A 14875-nucleotide genomic window follows, 5' to 3' on the forward strand; every position below is an offset into this window, starting at 1 on the left:
TTTTCTTTTCCTTCTCATCTCAGATTGATTGTTCCTTGTCTTTGAAACAGCATAGTCATACTGATTTCTGTCTACCAAAGCTATGTCGGTTTCCAAATGCAAGTTCATTATAAGCACTTCTATGTTTCCAGGAATACTTGCTTGAGGTGGGAAACTAGTATATGGTAAGAAATTAATTACCTTTCTTCTTGTCTCCCACCCCTGACATAGCCCCGTTCTAACAAGCTAGATGTGAAGGAAGAAGGCTGATTAGAGACATCTCCATGACACTGTACAGTGTCTATTTAATTTTTCTTATTACTGATTACTGGTATGAAATAGATCATTCTAACTTTTGCAATTCTTTAAAACCTAATGGCATAGAGTGAGACACAGCACTATTTGTTTTACAAGACATCTACTGTATCTACTTTTGTTGGGATAAATACCCAGTAACTGCTGTCATAGCCAGAGGACCAGCACGGGTACTACTATTCACAGTGTTGCTTTTGTTTTTGTTTGTGTTTTTTTATTTGTTCTTGTTTTTTAGCTTTTTCATATTATTTTAATCTACAGAGTAAATTACTATATACACACTGGAACCAGTTAATGCCCTTAGACAATTATAGTTGTTTCATAAAGCAGAAAAGACAATGCAGGGGAAAATCAGTGCCCAAAAGCACAGTCACAAAGGCTTTGAAAGTTCTAGATACCACTACAAGTCAATGCTGGAGATCACGTCTAAAACAATCAGTGATTCAAGAGGAATGCTTTAATTTGGAGAAAATACCACTCCCTCCCTCCCACCCTTGAGTAGCCCCTCCCTTTTTTAAATAATCTTTTCAATTCACTATCAAAAGTCCTGGCTCTTCAGATATGCTTTAAACTATAAATAAACACTGCATAGTTCTCTTTTGTTTCGTTTTGTGAAAAATTATTGCAGTACAACGACTCCAGTTTGGAATTCAGTAAGGAGCAAACAGTACTGGAGTATGGGCGGTCCGAATGGGTCCTGGCGCTGGTCGCAGAAGTGCAGGAGGCAGGGCAGAGGTCTGGAACAGAGTGGCTGCAGGAGCAGTTCGAAGACTGAAGGGAGAATTCACTGCCACAGCAGCAGCAGCTGCTGCGGCAGCGAGGGGGTTGGGAAGAATTCGGGGAGCCAATGGCTTTGAAGGTTCTTTTGAAAACACTAATTTTACCTGTAAGGAAAAATTAAAGAAGGATGAGAATAAGAGTTTGGGAATCTGTAGTCATTAGTCAAAATGATAAGTAGACTTAGAAATACAACGGAGTGATATAGACTGATGGTTCGTGTTTGTAACCTTAGTTATTCAGGAGGCTGAGATTGGAGGATTATGGCTAGAGACCCAGCCTGGGCAGAAAAATGCAAAGGATTCTTCTTCAGTTAACCCCAGAAAGCTGGAAGTGGAGGTGTAGCTAAAGTGGTAGAAGGTCAGCCTTGAGTAACTTAATTAATTGAGAGCACTAGGCTCTTAGTTCAAGCTCCACTACTGGCATACTCATGTGCACGCGTGTGCACGCACGCACACAAAGCAGTGAACCGCTACAATCATAAAGTCAAACTGCTGAACTGACAATAAAGAAAATAAAAGGCCTTGAACAACATTTTTCCCTTTGGAAGAGCGGGAGAGCTGAAAATGGCCAACCAGCAATGCTAAAGAATCCTCTAGAGAAGGACCTGGGAATCTTATTTAAGTTGAAAATTATACTTGCTGAGGAAAGTATTCATCTTTTTATTTTTAAGTAGTGGCTTATGCCTGTAATCCTAACTACTCAGGAGGACTGTGTTTCAAAGACAGCCCAGTCAGGAAAGTTCTTGAGACTCTTATCTCCAATTAATCACCAAAAGGCTGGAACTGGAGTTGTGTCTCAATTGGTAGAGCAATAGCCTTGAGCATGGACAGTTCATGGGGCAACATTCATGCCCTGAATTCAAGCCCAAGGACAGGCACAAAAATAAAATAAAATAAATGACCAAGAAAAGATGATCAAATGAAATATAAAGTATAGAGAAAATTTGTGCCACCCTTGACACATTTGTTAACCATCACAGAGCAGACCCTGGTTAAAAAAAGAGGTTCATTGTTGTTTTCAATCATACACTGAGCAGGCACCACAGACAAGGCAATTTCCTCCTGTCTAAAATCCAAGGGAAATACCAAATAGTAACAAAAAACTTCTTCAACAAAGAGTAAACACTTCTCCAAATATTGACACTTTCCCCTTTGTCTCTATGCAAATACTCACCACCTCTTCTCCATCCTGCTTTATTATAACAAACAATATTTCCAGGTTAGGAAGTCAAGAAGATACTTCTCTCTGGGGAGAATGTTTCCACTTCTACAAGCAGTAACATGGCCACAGTCCAGAGGGAGATTCTAAAGACTAACTGGATTTTGAGTGCTCTACTCACTTACAAACTTCAGCCACTTCTATGCTGGTTAAGACAGGACTACGGTGCTGAAAAACCAGCTCCACACAGAACTCACATTCTCCTCTGCAGCTAAATCTATTGCTATTTTTTAAAAAAGTGGTTCCATCTGCATAAAAATAGAGAATACTGACACGAGCATCTTCTAATTAATGACTACAGCTTTCTTATAGCTATATTTTCACGTGTCCATGTACACAACAGCACCAACTATGAAAAGATCTATTTGAGAAAGACAGATTTCAAAATGCACAATCCAGCATCCTTAGTTTTCACTGAGGACCGAGTCTGATAGAAATGATAGTCCCTTTAACCAGTCATAGGTTATACACACAATGTTGGAAGGTTTCCTCAATCCTCCCTGATTCCTTCCCAAATAACCCTAGTCATCTCTACACAAGGACACCGTATCATCTACAAGGCATACTTTGGAGTAATGAAAGAGGGCATTCTGCAGGATATATTTGTCCAGGCTTTCTATAGTTCCCTTGGATGAAGGATTAAGTAAAACAACGTCATCCTCTTGAGACTGTATTTTGAACATCTCAAACCATTGAGAGTACAATAGCAATGTTTTGTCTTGAAAGTCTTCTAAAGACAATTCAAGAAGTTGTATTTTATTGACCTTCTACCTTGATTATCATCATCACTCACATCAAGACCAGATTTCACAAGGTGACTCCCTTAGAGAATTGAAAGAATCTGATCTTTTCTCCCTTGGCTGTGCTCAATGATGGATCTGAACGCAAATAGGTAAGACACTAAGCTGTGGCTAAAATGGGGCAAAGGCTTGACATAAATCATTGGGCCAATGGTGGTATCGAGATCTCATTAAAATCAATTTGTGATATCTTAGGTACATTTACTCCACTTATTGACTGACATTCTCCCCTCCCCACCCCTTTCCAAAAAGTATATTCTCACAGACTGTGGACATTACAGAAAGCATGTTATCTATTGGGAAAGAAAGATGTCACTCACCCCCAGTTGATGTGCTGTCTTAGGAAGCTTGTTGTAGGGACTATACTTCGGTTTCGGGGGCTTTCCAGCCGCTCTGTCTTTGTGCCTTCGACTGCTAATGTGCTATTAAATGCAATTATACAGTGACAGCTTAAAAAAGGGTATCTACAAAAACTCTCACAAATATTGTTTTAACCTAGAGAAAGATAATCATTATTTCATGCACATTTCAGAAAGACAAATTTTTTAAAAAGGCACACACTTGTGCCCTTGCATTCTGATGCCCAGAGCATAACTATTCATTTTTAAATATTTTTAACAACTAGAAGGATCTTCCAACCCCCCCCCCCCCAGCTTTTTGCCTTCTCCCTGAACACATATCCATTTTTAGAAAAGTGTTCACAAAGGAAAGGCATGTCTAAAAGAATTTTATGTGCAAATAAACAAAGATGCCCAGGAAGGCATGAATTTATTTCCATACCAATATTTATCCTCACATTTGTACAGCCAAATGTCAGCCCTTCAAATTCTAAAGATAAATAACCAAGGTGCATAAAATCAGCAAAATCCTGTACACACATATATATAAAACACAACACAATACGAAGGCTAGGCCTTCCACTGGAAATATACCACTGACATGTTTAGAAGGCTATTCAGTATAGAATTGAATGCAATGTGATTAGTCATCCCTTTTAGCAGCTGGTTGCAGGATTTAGAACTACAGCACAATACCATGTAATAAACTACACACAATAAGAGAGTAGCACAGCACAAAATTAGTTGCAGCATGGAAATAGCAAAACACATAGAAACGGAACATGGTAAGTTGACCTTTAATGAGAGTTAATACATTTGAATGGGAAATATGATAGAGGAAAGATTGGATAACTGTCTCCTCCTACTCCATACACACCGGAATAGTACAAACTCCCTGCCAAGAACTTTCAAGAGATCCTAGAAGCCACTGCATTTTCCGGCAAATTAATATACACAAAAAAGGGCAGTGGATAGAAGACAAGGGGGTGCAATAAAAAAAAATTGTCTTCCCTCAAAAAAAAAAGAAATAAACATAGTCGTGCTGGTAGCTTTAGTGTGGTCTTGTTTGTAAATATTTGGGTAAATGCCCAAAAGTGGGATTGCTGGGTCATAGGAGAGCTCTAAGTGGAGTCTTTTGAGGAAACTCCATACTACTTTCCAAAGTGGTTGAACAAGTTTACACTCCCACCAACAATGCAGTAAGGTTCCCTTCTGTCCACATCCCCTCCAGCATCTGTTGTTTTTAGAGTTCTTGATTTTAGCCATTCTAACTGGAGTGAGGTAGTATCTCAATGTTGTTTTGATTTGCATTTCTTTTATGGCTAGGGAGATTGAGCATTTCTTCATGTGTCTTTTGGCCATCCTTCTTTCCTCTTCAGAGAAGTTTTTCTTTAAGTCTTTAGACCACTTGTTTATTGGGCAGTTGTTTCTTTGAGGATTTGTTGCTGGGGGATTTATTTTTTGAGTTCTAGGTATATTTTAGATATGAGACCCTTGTCCGTTGTATGGCTAGTGAAGATCTTCTCCCAATCCGTGAGCCTTCTATTGATCTTGCTGGCTATGTCCTTTGCCATGCAGAAGCTCTGCAACTTCATGCAATCCCATTTGTCCAGCCTTTCTTGATTTGTTGTGTTTCTGGGTCTCTATTAAGAAAATTTCGGCCTGTGCCAAGGAGACTTAGGGTTTCTCCTAATCCATTCTGTAATGTTTTCAGTGTCTGCTTTGACTCTGAGGTCTTTGATCCATTTGGAGTTGATTCTGGTGCAGGGTGATATATAAGGATCTAGCTTTAGTTTTCTACAAGTCGTTAACCAATTTTACCAGCACCATTTACTGAAGAGGCTGTCTTTCTTCCATTCTATTTTTTTAGCTCCCTTATCGAAGATTAGATGGCACTATTTACTATAGCTAAGATATGGAACCAACCCAGATGCCCCTCAGTAGATGAATGAATCAAGAAAATGTGGTATATATACACAATGGAATTCTATGTGTCCATCAGAAAGAATAACATTGCCCCATTTGTTAGGAAATGGAAAGGCTTGGAAAAAATTATATTAAGTGAAGTAAGCCAGGCCCAAAGAAACATAGGTCCCATGGTTTCCCTTATTTGCAATATCTAGTATATGTCTGAGTCAAGCAGAAAAGGTCAGATAAGGTGATGTTAGGAAAATGAACCCTAAGATATGTATTCAAATGTTTTTTTTCTTTCATGTGATTGTTTCTAACACATTTATAAGATTATTTCTTTGTTGCTTTGTATGCCCCTCCCCCACGATATAACCCCTGCTTTCACTGTATTTGATTCGGTATAATTTGTGGAGGGGAAGAGGAAAAATAAATCGTTTAAATAAGGATACAGCTGGACCCATTGCAACAATGAAATGTATAAGTCGTTATGTGGAAAAGGAACTTTACAACTTTGGTGTGGGGGGGAGGAAGCAGGGAGGATGGATAGGGGGGTGGAGGGGGGGAGGATGGGATGGGAAAGGGAAACAAAGGAGAAGGCTACAATGCTTGATAAGAAATGTACTCATTATCTTGCCTATGTAATTGTAACCCCTCTGTGTACAGTATTTTCACAATAAAAATAAAATAAAATAAAAGAGGACAAGGGGGTGAGTAGGCAGATGGGTGGATGGCGGGATGGATGGAAGGATGGAGCAGAATTACAGAAGGGAAAGGAAGAAAGATTGCACATGTATCCTGCTTGTGGGGGGGAGGGGGCAGGGCTGCTTTGCTTACATTCCCACCATCTGCCCTGCCTACCTGTTTCAGTTGGGTTTCTGAGTTGACATGCACATCACAGATTTCACAGTGGAAAGTCTTGTTTTGCAGCCCCGTGTTTCCTTTGTTGACAGGTCCTTTGCCTTTTACTCCTGCCCGAGGAAAGGCTTTGATAGTCCCACTGCCATTCCTGGCTTCTAGCATAGTTTTGTGCTTAGTACCTGCCAGGAATAGTTGGGGACGGGGAAAGAGAAATAAAAAGAATGACAGGGGAAAAGTGTTAGCTAGTAGATAAGTTAAGGAACCATATAATATCCAAATGTAAACCTTTGGGACTAAGGCTGAAGCATGGCCATGATGTCTAGACTGTAACAACGTGTTCCTGTCACCTTGTATAATCCTATTGAACTTTTCACTTTTGTAAAATGCTGCTCCACATCACAAGCAAACACCATCATCCTAGCAACTGAACTTGAGAGCCCTCTGAGAGGAAATTAAATGGGTGTGACTGAGTTTCATTTCCTCTTGATGCTATAATAAGCCATAAATGAAGGCTGATGAGGAAGAGTGATTTAGTTGCTGAAGGCAGAGTTGGAAGTGATGTGTAACAAATGTAATCAATTTAAACATGGTGTGTTTACAAAGGTGGCACTAATTAAATATCCACTTTTTAAACAGAATCTAAACAACCTTGGTTGACTATGTGCTTTAGGTTCAAAATGGAAGAGCAAGATTAATAATTTAAAAAAAACTTGATGGTTCTGTAAAGGTCACTTTAGGCTAATACAATGCAAGTAAGAAAATGAAAGGTAAGCTCAAAGTGTAGGAAGATAACCTGTAAATAAATGCTTCTCTTCACTAAAGCATTAACCTCTCTGGGCTCTCACACATAGGTACTGTAACTCCATTTGGCAATCATCAACATTTTTTTTTCAGATCACAGTAGTTCCATCATGATGGCAATTTTCCCTCAAAAGCATTGCTTGGGGCTGGGAAGGTGGCTCAGTGGTAGAGTGCTTGCCTTGCATGCATGAGGCCCTGCGTTTGATTCCTCAGCACCACATAAGCAAAAAGAAAAAATCCGGAAGTGGTGCTGTGGCTCAAGTGGTAGAGCGCTAGCCTTGAGGTGAAGAGCTGAGGGACAGCACCCAGGCCCAGAGTTCAGGCCCCATGACCGGACCCCCCCCCCCCAAAAAAAAAGCATTGCTTAAATTTTGCTTAATTTCTAGTTATTACGTGTTCCTTCTTCATCCCTCTTGGGGATGTGTTTTAATTTAGGAATTTCTTTTATTACCACATGTAGCCTTTCTGGTATTCGTTTAAATTAATTTCTACTTCCTACTTGTATTTATTAGGTTTTTGATCCATTCTGCAAACATAAAAAGAGATTCTTAACTTCTGAGTCATACATCTGCCTCAGAGCATTACTGAACATTAATGAGTAAAACATGTTTGGAACATTCTAGATCAGTGTAGATCCCCTCCTATCGAATAAGATAGCTCATAGCTACACATTTTATCTTATTCAGGATAATCATGACTTTAACCAATCAATATAAAACATACACACTTTACAACGTAGGTTGTTTGCTTTGAATATCAATGTTCTTAATGCATAACTATTATAATACTCATATGTCAACCTAAAGAAGTCAGCGTGGTGTTAGCATTGGAGGAACTGCAGCACTGCACTGAGGGACGAAGCAATTCAAGGTGGTGCTGTTGGTGCCCTCCTCTTTTTTGCCCGGCCTCCGTGCAATAGAGTAAACACAGGAATTTTCTACTTTGCAGATGGCACACATGTTCTAGGATACCAGATACAGATACGTAGAAGGTGTTCTGCACCTCTTTCTTGCAACAGATAATTTTATTTCCAAAATTCCCCTCCTGTATTCAAAATGAAATGCACTTCAGGGGCAAATTTAGATTTCCAGTGCACCTGAGAAACCAAGAGCATGTCATCCTGACTTTCAGAAGGGACTCCTGGTTCACTTTTGGTTCAACTCATTTGTGATTTGGAGCCAGGGCTTGGTACATAGCTTACATGCACACACACACACACACACACACACACACACACACACACACACACACACACACACATCTCAAGGTTGGTAGGGGACTTCAACAAGTGGCTTTGCTTCTATGGTTATTATTAATCATCAGTACAGCTGAACTTTGTACAGTATAACCTCATGCACTTAGTGGCAGAGTATTCATCATAATTAAATAGCTATTAGACAGTTTATATTTTTAATGTTTTAAGAAGCTCTAACGGTAACTACTTTTATTTATCCCAAATAAAGCTCAAATTCAATTAAAAAAATCTTGTTTTAACTGAAAATGTTGGGGATAAAATGTACATGGAGAATATATACATGATGAAGATTGAAACTCATTTTTATTGCAATACCTTAATACACCCTCGAGGCTGTGCTAACTGTGCTCTTGGCTCGCAGCAACCATACGCATTAAGTGCTATTTTAATGCCCCAAAAGACACTGAGATAGGCAAGACTAAGTTACCCTCACGGGCACAGAAAACAAGCCTTCAATGACATTCTTGAAATCTAGAAAACTGATGCTTAGCTAAGTCCCTAAAATTTCACTAAGGGCTTCCAACACAACTGGCTGTGGTTGTATACCAGTCTTCCATAATATATATCCTTTGATTTTCTACCTTACCTATTAATAGTCTTGTGTAAAACTGGCTTTTATTTGGGTCTTCAAACCCCGCCTCCCAATCTATTTTCTTCTAGCACCCTCTTCTTCTGAGCAGAATTCTATAAACCAGGATATACTAAAGGGCTGTGGCCCTGTACTAGTCCACAATATCACTTCTTGTTTCTGTATCGCATAAATGCCTTCCAAGGTCCAGGCCTACCTCTGCATCCTATGCAACTGCTCAGCAGAGCAGTCAAAAATATGTTTCTGCACCATCTCCCGTGCCATCTCTGTCTTGAGAAAATCTTCAAGATTTCAGGCAAAGGTATCATCCTGACACTCTTGAAAGCCTGACCTGATAGTAATTCTATTTGAAGTTTTGTATGAATGACTTCTGAAAGGAATACCATATTTCATCCAAACCCAGCAAATCATAAAGCTTCAAGTAATTTTATTTATTTTTTGCTTAGCTGTCTAGTTTTGAATATGTTGAGGCAAAATAATTATTGTTCTTGTATTTGTAAAAAATCAGCATCCATCATGTAAAATAACAGAATGAAGTGGGCTGTGCATTATGCTTTTCCATAGCATAATGAGCTGAAAGCTCTAAATAATGTCAATGATATAGAGCTTCTCCCTTAAAATACCGTTAGTCAGGTAGTTGCTAGTGACCCATGCCTGTAATCCTAGCTGAGATGTGAGGATCATCACTCAAAGCCATCCCAAACAGGAAAGCTTGTGAGACTCTTGTCTCCAATTAACCCTCAGAAAACTGGAATTGGCACTCCAAATGGTATAATGGTAGCCTTGAGTGTAAAAGCTCAAGGACAGCACCCAGGCCCAAACTGCAAGACACATGAGCAACAAAAGAAAAGAAAAGAAAAAAACACATCATTCTCTATTGAATAGTGAACATGGTTACTATGGTAATTTTCTATATGAGAAATTAGCAGCCGTGCGCTGGTGGCTCACGCCTGTAATCCTAGCTACTCAGGAGGCTGAGATCTGAGGATCGCGGTTCAAAGCCAGCCTGGGCAGGAGAGACCAAGAGACTCCTATCTCCAATAAACCACCAGAAAACCGGAAGTGGCGCTGTAGCTCAAGTGGTAGAGCGCTCGCCTTGAGCTGAAGAGCTGAGGGACAGAGCCCAGGCCCAGAGTTCAAGCCCCACGACTGACAAAAAAAAAAAAAAAAGAAATTAGCACAATGTGCTAATTTATTATCTTGCTTACAACTGACATCACAACAGCTCCACAGATACAACTTGTTAGTAAATCCATAGCAGTTCAAAGGCTGACCTCACTGAGGGCTTGATTCATGACTTGAACCCCAGTGCTGCTTATTTTAAAAATGTAAAATAAGCAGGGCACTGGTGGCTCACACCTATAATCTAGCTACTCAGGAGGCTGAGATCTGAGGATCAGGGTTCAAAGCCTTCCCAGGCAGGAAAGTCTGTGAGACCCTTATCTCTAATTAACTACCAAATAAGACAGAAATGAGGCTGTGGTTCAAGTGGTAGAGAGCTAGCCTTGAGCATAAAAGCCCTGGGATAGCACCCAGGCCCTAAGTTCAAGTCCCAGGACTTCCACCAAGAAACATGTAAACAAGAGCCAGGTATAGTGGTATGTACTTGTAATCCCAACAATGAGAATGGAGGAAGTAAGATTGTGAGTTTGAGGCCAGCCTCTATTATATGGTGAGTGTGAAGCCAGCCAGAAAAACACATTGCTTTAGCAAATGTTTCTGCTAAGAATTCTAGGACTCCAAAATTCTTAAACTTTAACTTTGAAGGACAGATTTGACCTGCCAAATTGATACCTACATCCAAATAAATGTGTTTTCCTGTCAAAGGATTTTTAAGAAGTACGTGGGCTTCATGATGATTATACTTGTATTTGCATTATACTTGTATATGTATGGCAAATGTGGATGGTACAGATTCTGATAGAAAGGCAGATAGGTTTCTAGGTTTCCCAGCAACTGAACTCCTGAACTGTGCCTGACTGCAGTTAATGTTGGTAGGAGGAAGACACATGCTAAAGGAATTGTTCTCCATCTGCAGTCACCCCTCAGAGTTTTAAAGTCAATGCCCAGATATTACGAATGAGGCACAATCGGTCAGTGACTCAACATGCAGCTGCAGTATTAACTTCAGACATGATTCACAGATGAATCTACTTCTGGTACAGCTGCTGACATAACCCTGGCAAAGAACAGTCCTTTAAATGAAAAGTCGATCTTGGAAATCAACTCACGTTTTAGAGAAAAGCTGATGTTTGTATGTACACATAATCTCACCCACACTTCCCACACACATGCCGAAAGAGAAACCAAGAGAAGTACAGAGAGAGAGAGAAAGAGAGAGAGAGAGAGAGAGAGAGAGAGAGAGAGAGAGAGAGAGAGAGAGAGAGAGAGAAGCAGGGGCAAACAGAAGTGGAGACAGAAGTGGGAACAGCCCACACTAAGCAAAAGCAAAGTGTAAACATCACCTGATGTGGAAAAAATAACTTGTAATGTCAAAGCTCATAGAATTCACAAACTGTATAGACCATGGTAATGACAATATGCTTTGTAAAAATTTAAATGTGTTTGTGACTCTGAGTATCACTATTCCACAATACTGTGAAATATGTGAAATTTTATGTAATCACCTAATCTCAATTGAAGAAAAAGAAGTAAGAGAAGGGATGGGTTAAGAGAGATGGATGACAATGTTGTCAGGCACCTTGTACTCATATACTGTTTTGTAGAATGGGAACTTCTTTGTACAACTACTTAAAGATAATAAAATAAAATTTTTAAAAACCTCCAAGAAAAAAAAATGGAGACAGAGTCAGAGACAACAACAGAAAACTAGATAGGACCAAATTATAAAGGAAGAGCATTTTGTGTTTGTTTCTCAATATTCTTCTATTTACTTTTCTGTTTTAAAGTTTAGAGTTCAAGTAAGAGACATTGGGGTTTTGTTTTATTGTTTTTGTGCTTGATTGGTCCTATAACAAAACACACTATTTTTAAGTTGTGGGAAGAGCACACAAAAACTTACATGTAGAGTTCATAACTCAGTGACCTCGCATAAGAAATACTAAATTCTCTCTTAAGTATTTATTTTACATAGTGTTGGCTACAACAGCATTATTTGCTATAGAAATCATAATATAGATGTTTTAACCGAACGTACATGGAAAAGTACAGGCCATGCTTTATGACAGGACTTTAGAAAAGCAAATACTAGATGTGCACAGCAATCCAGAAATCAGGTTAATATATAAAAACTTAGAATTATATGCTATTCCACCTAGTTTTCAAAAACACATACACATGCACACATGTGCATACGTACACATGCACACACCATAGTCGACAAGCTCTGGAAACCCTCCCCTGCCCCCATATAAATGCCACTTTGCTTGTCACATTTATGTTTTAATGGCTAATGAATGCCATCTAATAATTGTGCCACTGTCCCCCCAGCCCTTGTGTCCTGCTGCACAAGTTCTAATCTATTCAGAGGAAGATGGATGCAGGGCTGTGGAGACAGAATGAAAGCATGTGCCTCTCACCACTGTTGTGCGCCTCCAGCTGTGAGGCCGAGTTGACAGCGACCTTGCATAAGGAGCAGTAAAGCAGTCGTTTTGCCTTTTCCTCCTCCGTCTCTGTGGAAGGACATGAGCTATTGCCGCTAGCTGTCGTGGGGCTTTTTTCTGCTTTAGAGGTGATCTCAGTTGTCATAACACTGCTTTTGCGGATTTCCACACTTGTCGTCGTTGATATCGCCGATGTTCCTGTGGTACTGTCTGCATTCAAAAGAGCATAGGAGGAAGGGGAGGATAGAGGGTCATTGTCTTTCCTTGTTTGGAAACGGATGGCTAACATGGCACCCTGTTAATAATGATAAGAGCAGCGAGAAATCACTGCTTGTTAACTGCATCTGTCATCTAATGAGGGAATGTACACAGATGACCACATTTCACTTAAGCTTTGGAGGAAACCATCAGGTGATTCTTCAAGATATACATGGATGCAAGTTCTAAATATTCTCTGGGGATAAATAAACATGTCATAAGTTTCTCTTAACACAATGCCGGAATAGAAGAATGTTTGCAATACATACATTTTCCTTTTAAAAATTTAAAAAGAGGATAAACATGCTTTTTTCCCATTTGTCCTATTACTTTTCTGTTGTCCTCCTATATTGCTTTATTTTATTAATCAGCAAAACTCTGATATCAAAATTGCTTTCCCTAGATCAGCAGCTGAGAAAACCATTGTTCTATTTACAAAGAATCATAATTCAGCTTCCTTTGAAAAGTTCATCAGTATGAAACCAAGAGGAATTCTAGTCTGCTGTATTTCTTAAGTGGGCAGTCTGCATCAGACCACATGCAGGAAGTTGTGGTAGAAGCAATCAAATGATCCACCTCACTCGCAAAGAATTCACAGACTAATCATCCTATGTTAAATGTCACATGGTTTCACAAGTTTGAGGACCATGAAAGTGTCGATGCGCTGTAATCCAACAACCCTTTTGGCGCTGAAGTCTGATACTAAATCTGGAGAGATCAACCTTCAAAGAGAAATTACCCTGTCCTAATGTCACTTGGGCACACAGGACTGTCCTCTTAAAAATGCCACTCACTGTGATATTAGCAATGCGTGTCATGCCCAGCAATAACTTGCAAGTGAGCTTTCTACTGGTTTCTCCATCTGTCAATACCCCATCTTTACCTGCTCTCCTTCATTCTGCCTGTCAGCTGGTTCTTATCCTCTTAGTCTGAACACTCCCTGCTGTATCTCCAGCTTCAGCTGCTCTGGGATCTCTCATTCCACATGTCATTCCATGTGCTGCTGTGGTCACTTTTCAAAGACACACTAAGCAGTTCATGATAAATAGGTTGGACAAGGCGATACGTAAGGGACAGCAGCCTGCCTGCAGTGCTATTGTCTCTGAACACATTTACTTCTTATAACCTCATACTTTCAAGGGGAGATAGCAGTATAAAATGCCTTTGAACTTGTGTATTTGCATTGTTCCAAGCATAAGAATGAAGACACGGGTTGAGGTTGTTTATTCCTACTTTCTTAAATATGGAATCAAAAACATTAGTTAATGTCAAGGGACAAGGGGCAGGGTGGGGGTAATGGGAAGAGATGGGAAGGAGAAACAAAGGAGGAGGCAACAAGGCTTGATAAGAAATGTACTCATTATCTTGTCCATGTAATTGTAACCCCTCTGTATGGTATTTTCACAATAAAAAAAAAAAGAAGACTTTTGTGAAGGGCTGGTCTGTAAAAGGCTCTTCCCGATCTTGTTTCCTATGCTTGACACTTCACACAATCACTTATTTTAGTGACTGAAATTATTAAGGCAGTCTCGTTCAGCGGAATGGAAAACACTCAACTACTGTGGTTTGTTTTTTTTTTTAAATGTCAACCTGCAAATGAATGACTCACTGGATAAACTTTACAAACAAAAATAACCCTAATGCCATTTTTTTCCATTTGTTCTTTTGGACACTGAGATGCTTCTGATTAGCTTTTAGTTGCCTGCTAAGGTCCCATTACTAAAATCAAGATGATCTTACTGCATTCACTGTCCCCTCATAAAAAGAAATGATTGCTAGCATGAACCTCTGAGTAACTAACTCATCCCCAATTTGCCAAATGTTTTCTATACTTGAAAGAATTTCATATACTTATACAAATAATACAACTTGACCTTCACAGGAAGCTATGAAAATCAGGACATCCCAGAAATTACAAAAATTCCCCAATATCACACCAGTGGGATGAAGTCAACTAAAGCAAATTACTTCATAAGATGTAGATGTCTTGGATAATGGGGTAAAAATACTGTGCAAGACAATCCTGTCCAAGATTGTCTACAGTAAGATCTTAAGCTGTAGTAAAGTCAGTAAATTGTTCTTATAGGCAGCTTTGTGGAGGAATGATAGCTATGTTTACAGAAATTGGATTTTCCAATGTGGCCACACAGGGAAACCAGATGTGATAGTCTGGGTATTTATTTCAGGGAAATTCACCATGGTAACAATTT

At 39.5% G+C, this 14875-nt stretch overlaps 1 protein-coding gene across 1 annotated transcript in view; it reads right to left on the reverse strand.

Moving 5' to 3' along the window:
- Window positions 1–811: 811 nt before the first annotated feature.
- The window catches only part of Znf385d (zinc finger protein 385D), a 243059-nt gene continuing 228995 nt past the window's right edge, over window positions 812–14875 (reverse strand). Inside the window, exons 9-12 of the mRNA XM_042680295.1 lie at window positions 12384–12493; window positions 6200–6378; window positions 3413–3514; window positions 812–1178 (exon numbers count right to left, since the gene is read on the reverse strand). Coding sequence (XP_042536229.1) covers window positions 945–1178; window positions 3413–3514; window positions 6200–6378; window positions 12384–12493 — 625 coding nt within the window. The 3' untranslated portion in view covers window positions 812–944. The remainder of the gene's footprint in view (window positions 1179–3412; window positions 3515–6199; window positions 6379–12383; window positions 12494–14875) is intronic.

This window comes from Dipodomys spectabilis, unplaced genomic scaffold (assembly GCF_019054845.1).
Source record: "Dipodomys spectabilis isolate Male_0828 unplaced genomic scaffold, ASM1905484v1 ptg000054l, whole genome shotgun sequence".
NCBI lineage: Eukaryota > Metazoa > Chordata > Mammalia > Rodentia > Heteromyidae > Dipodomys > Dipodomys spectabilis.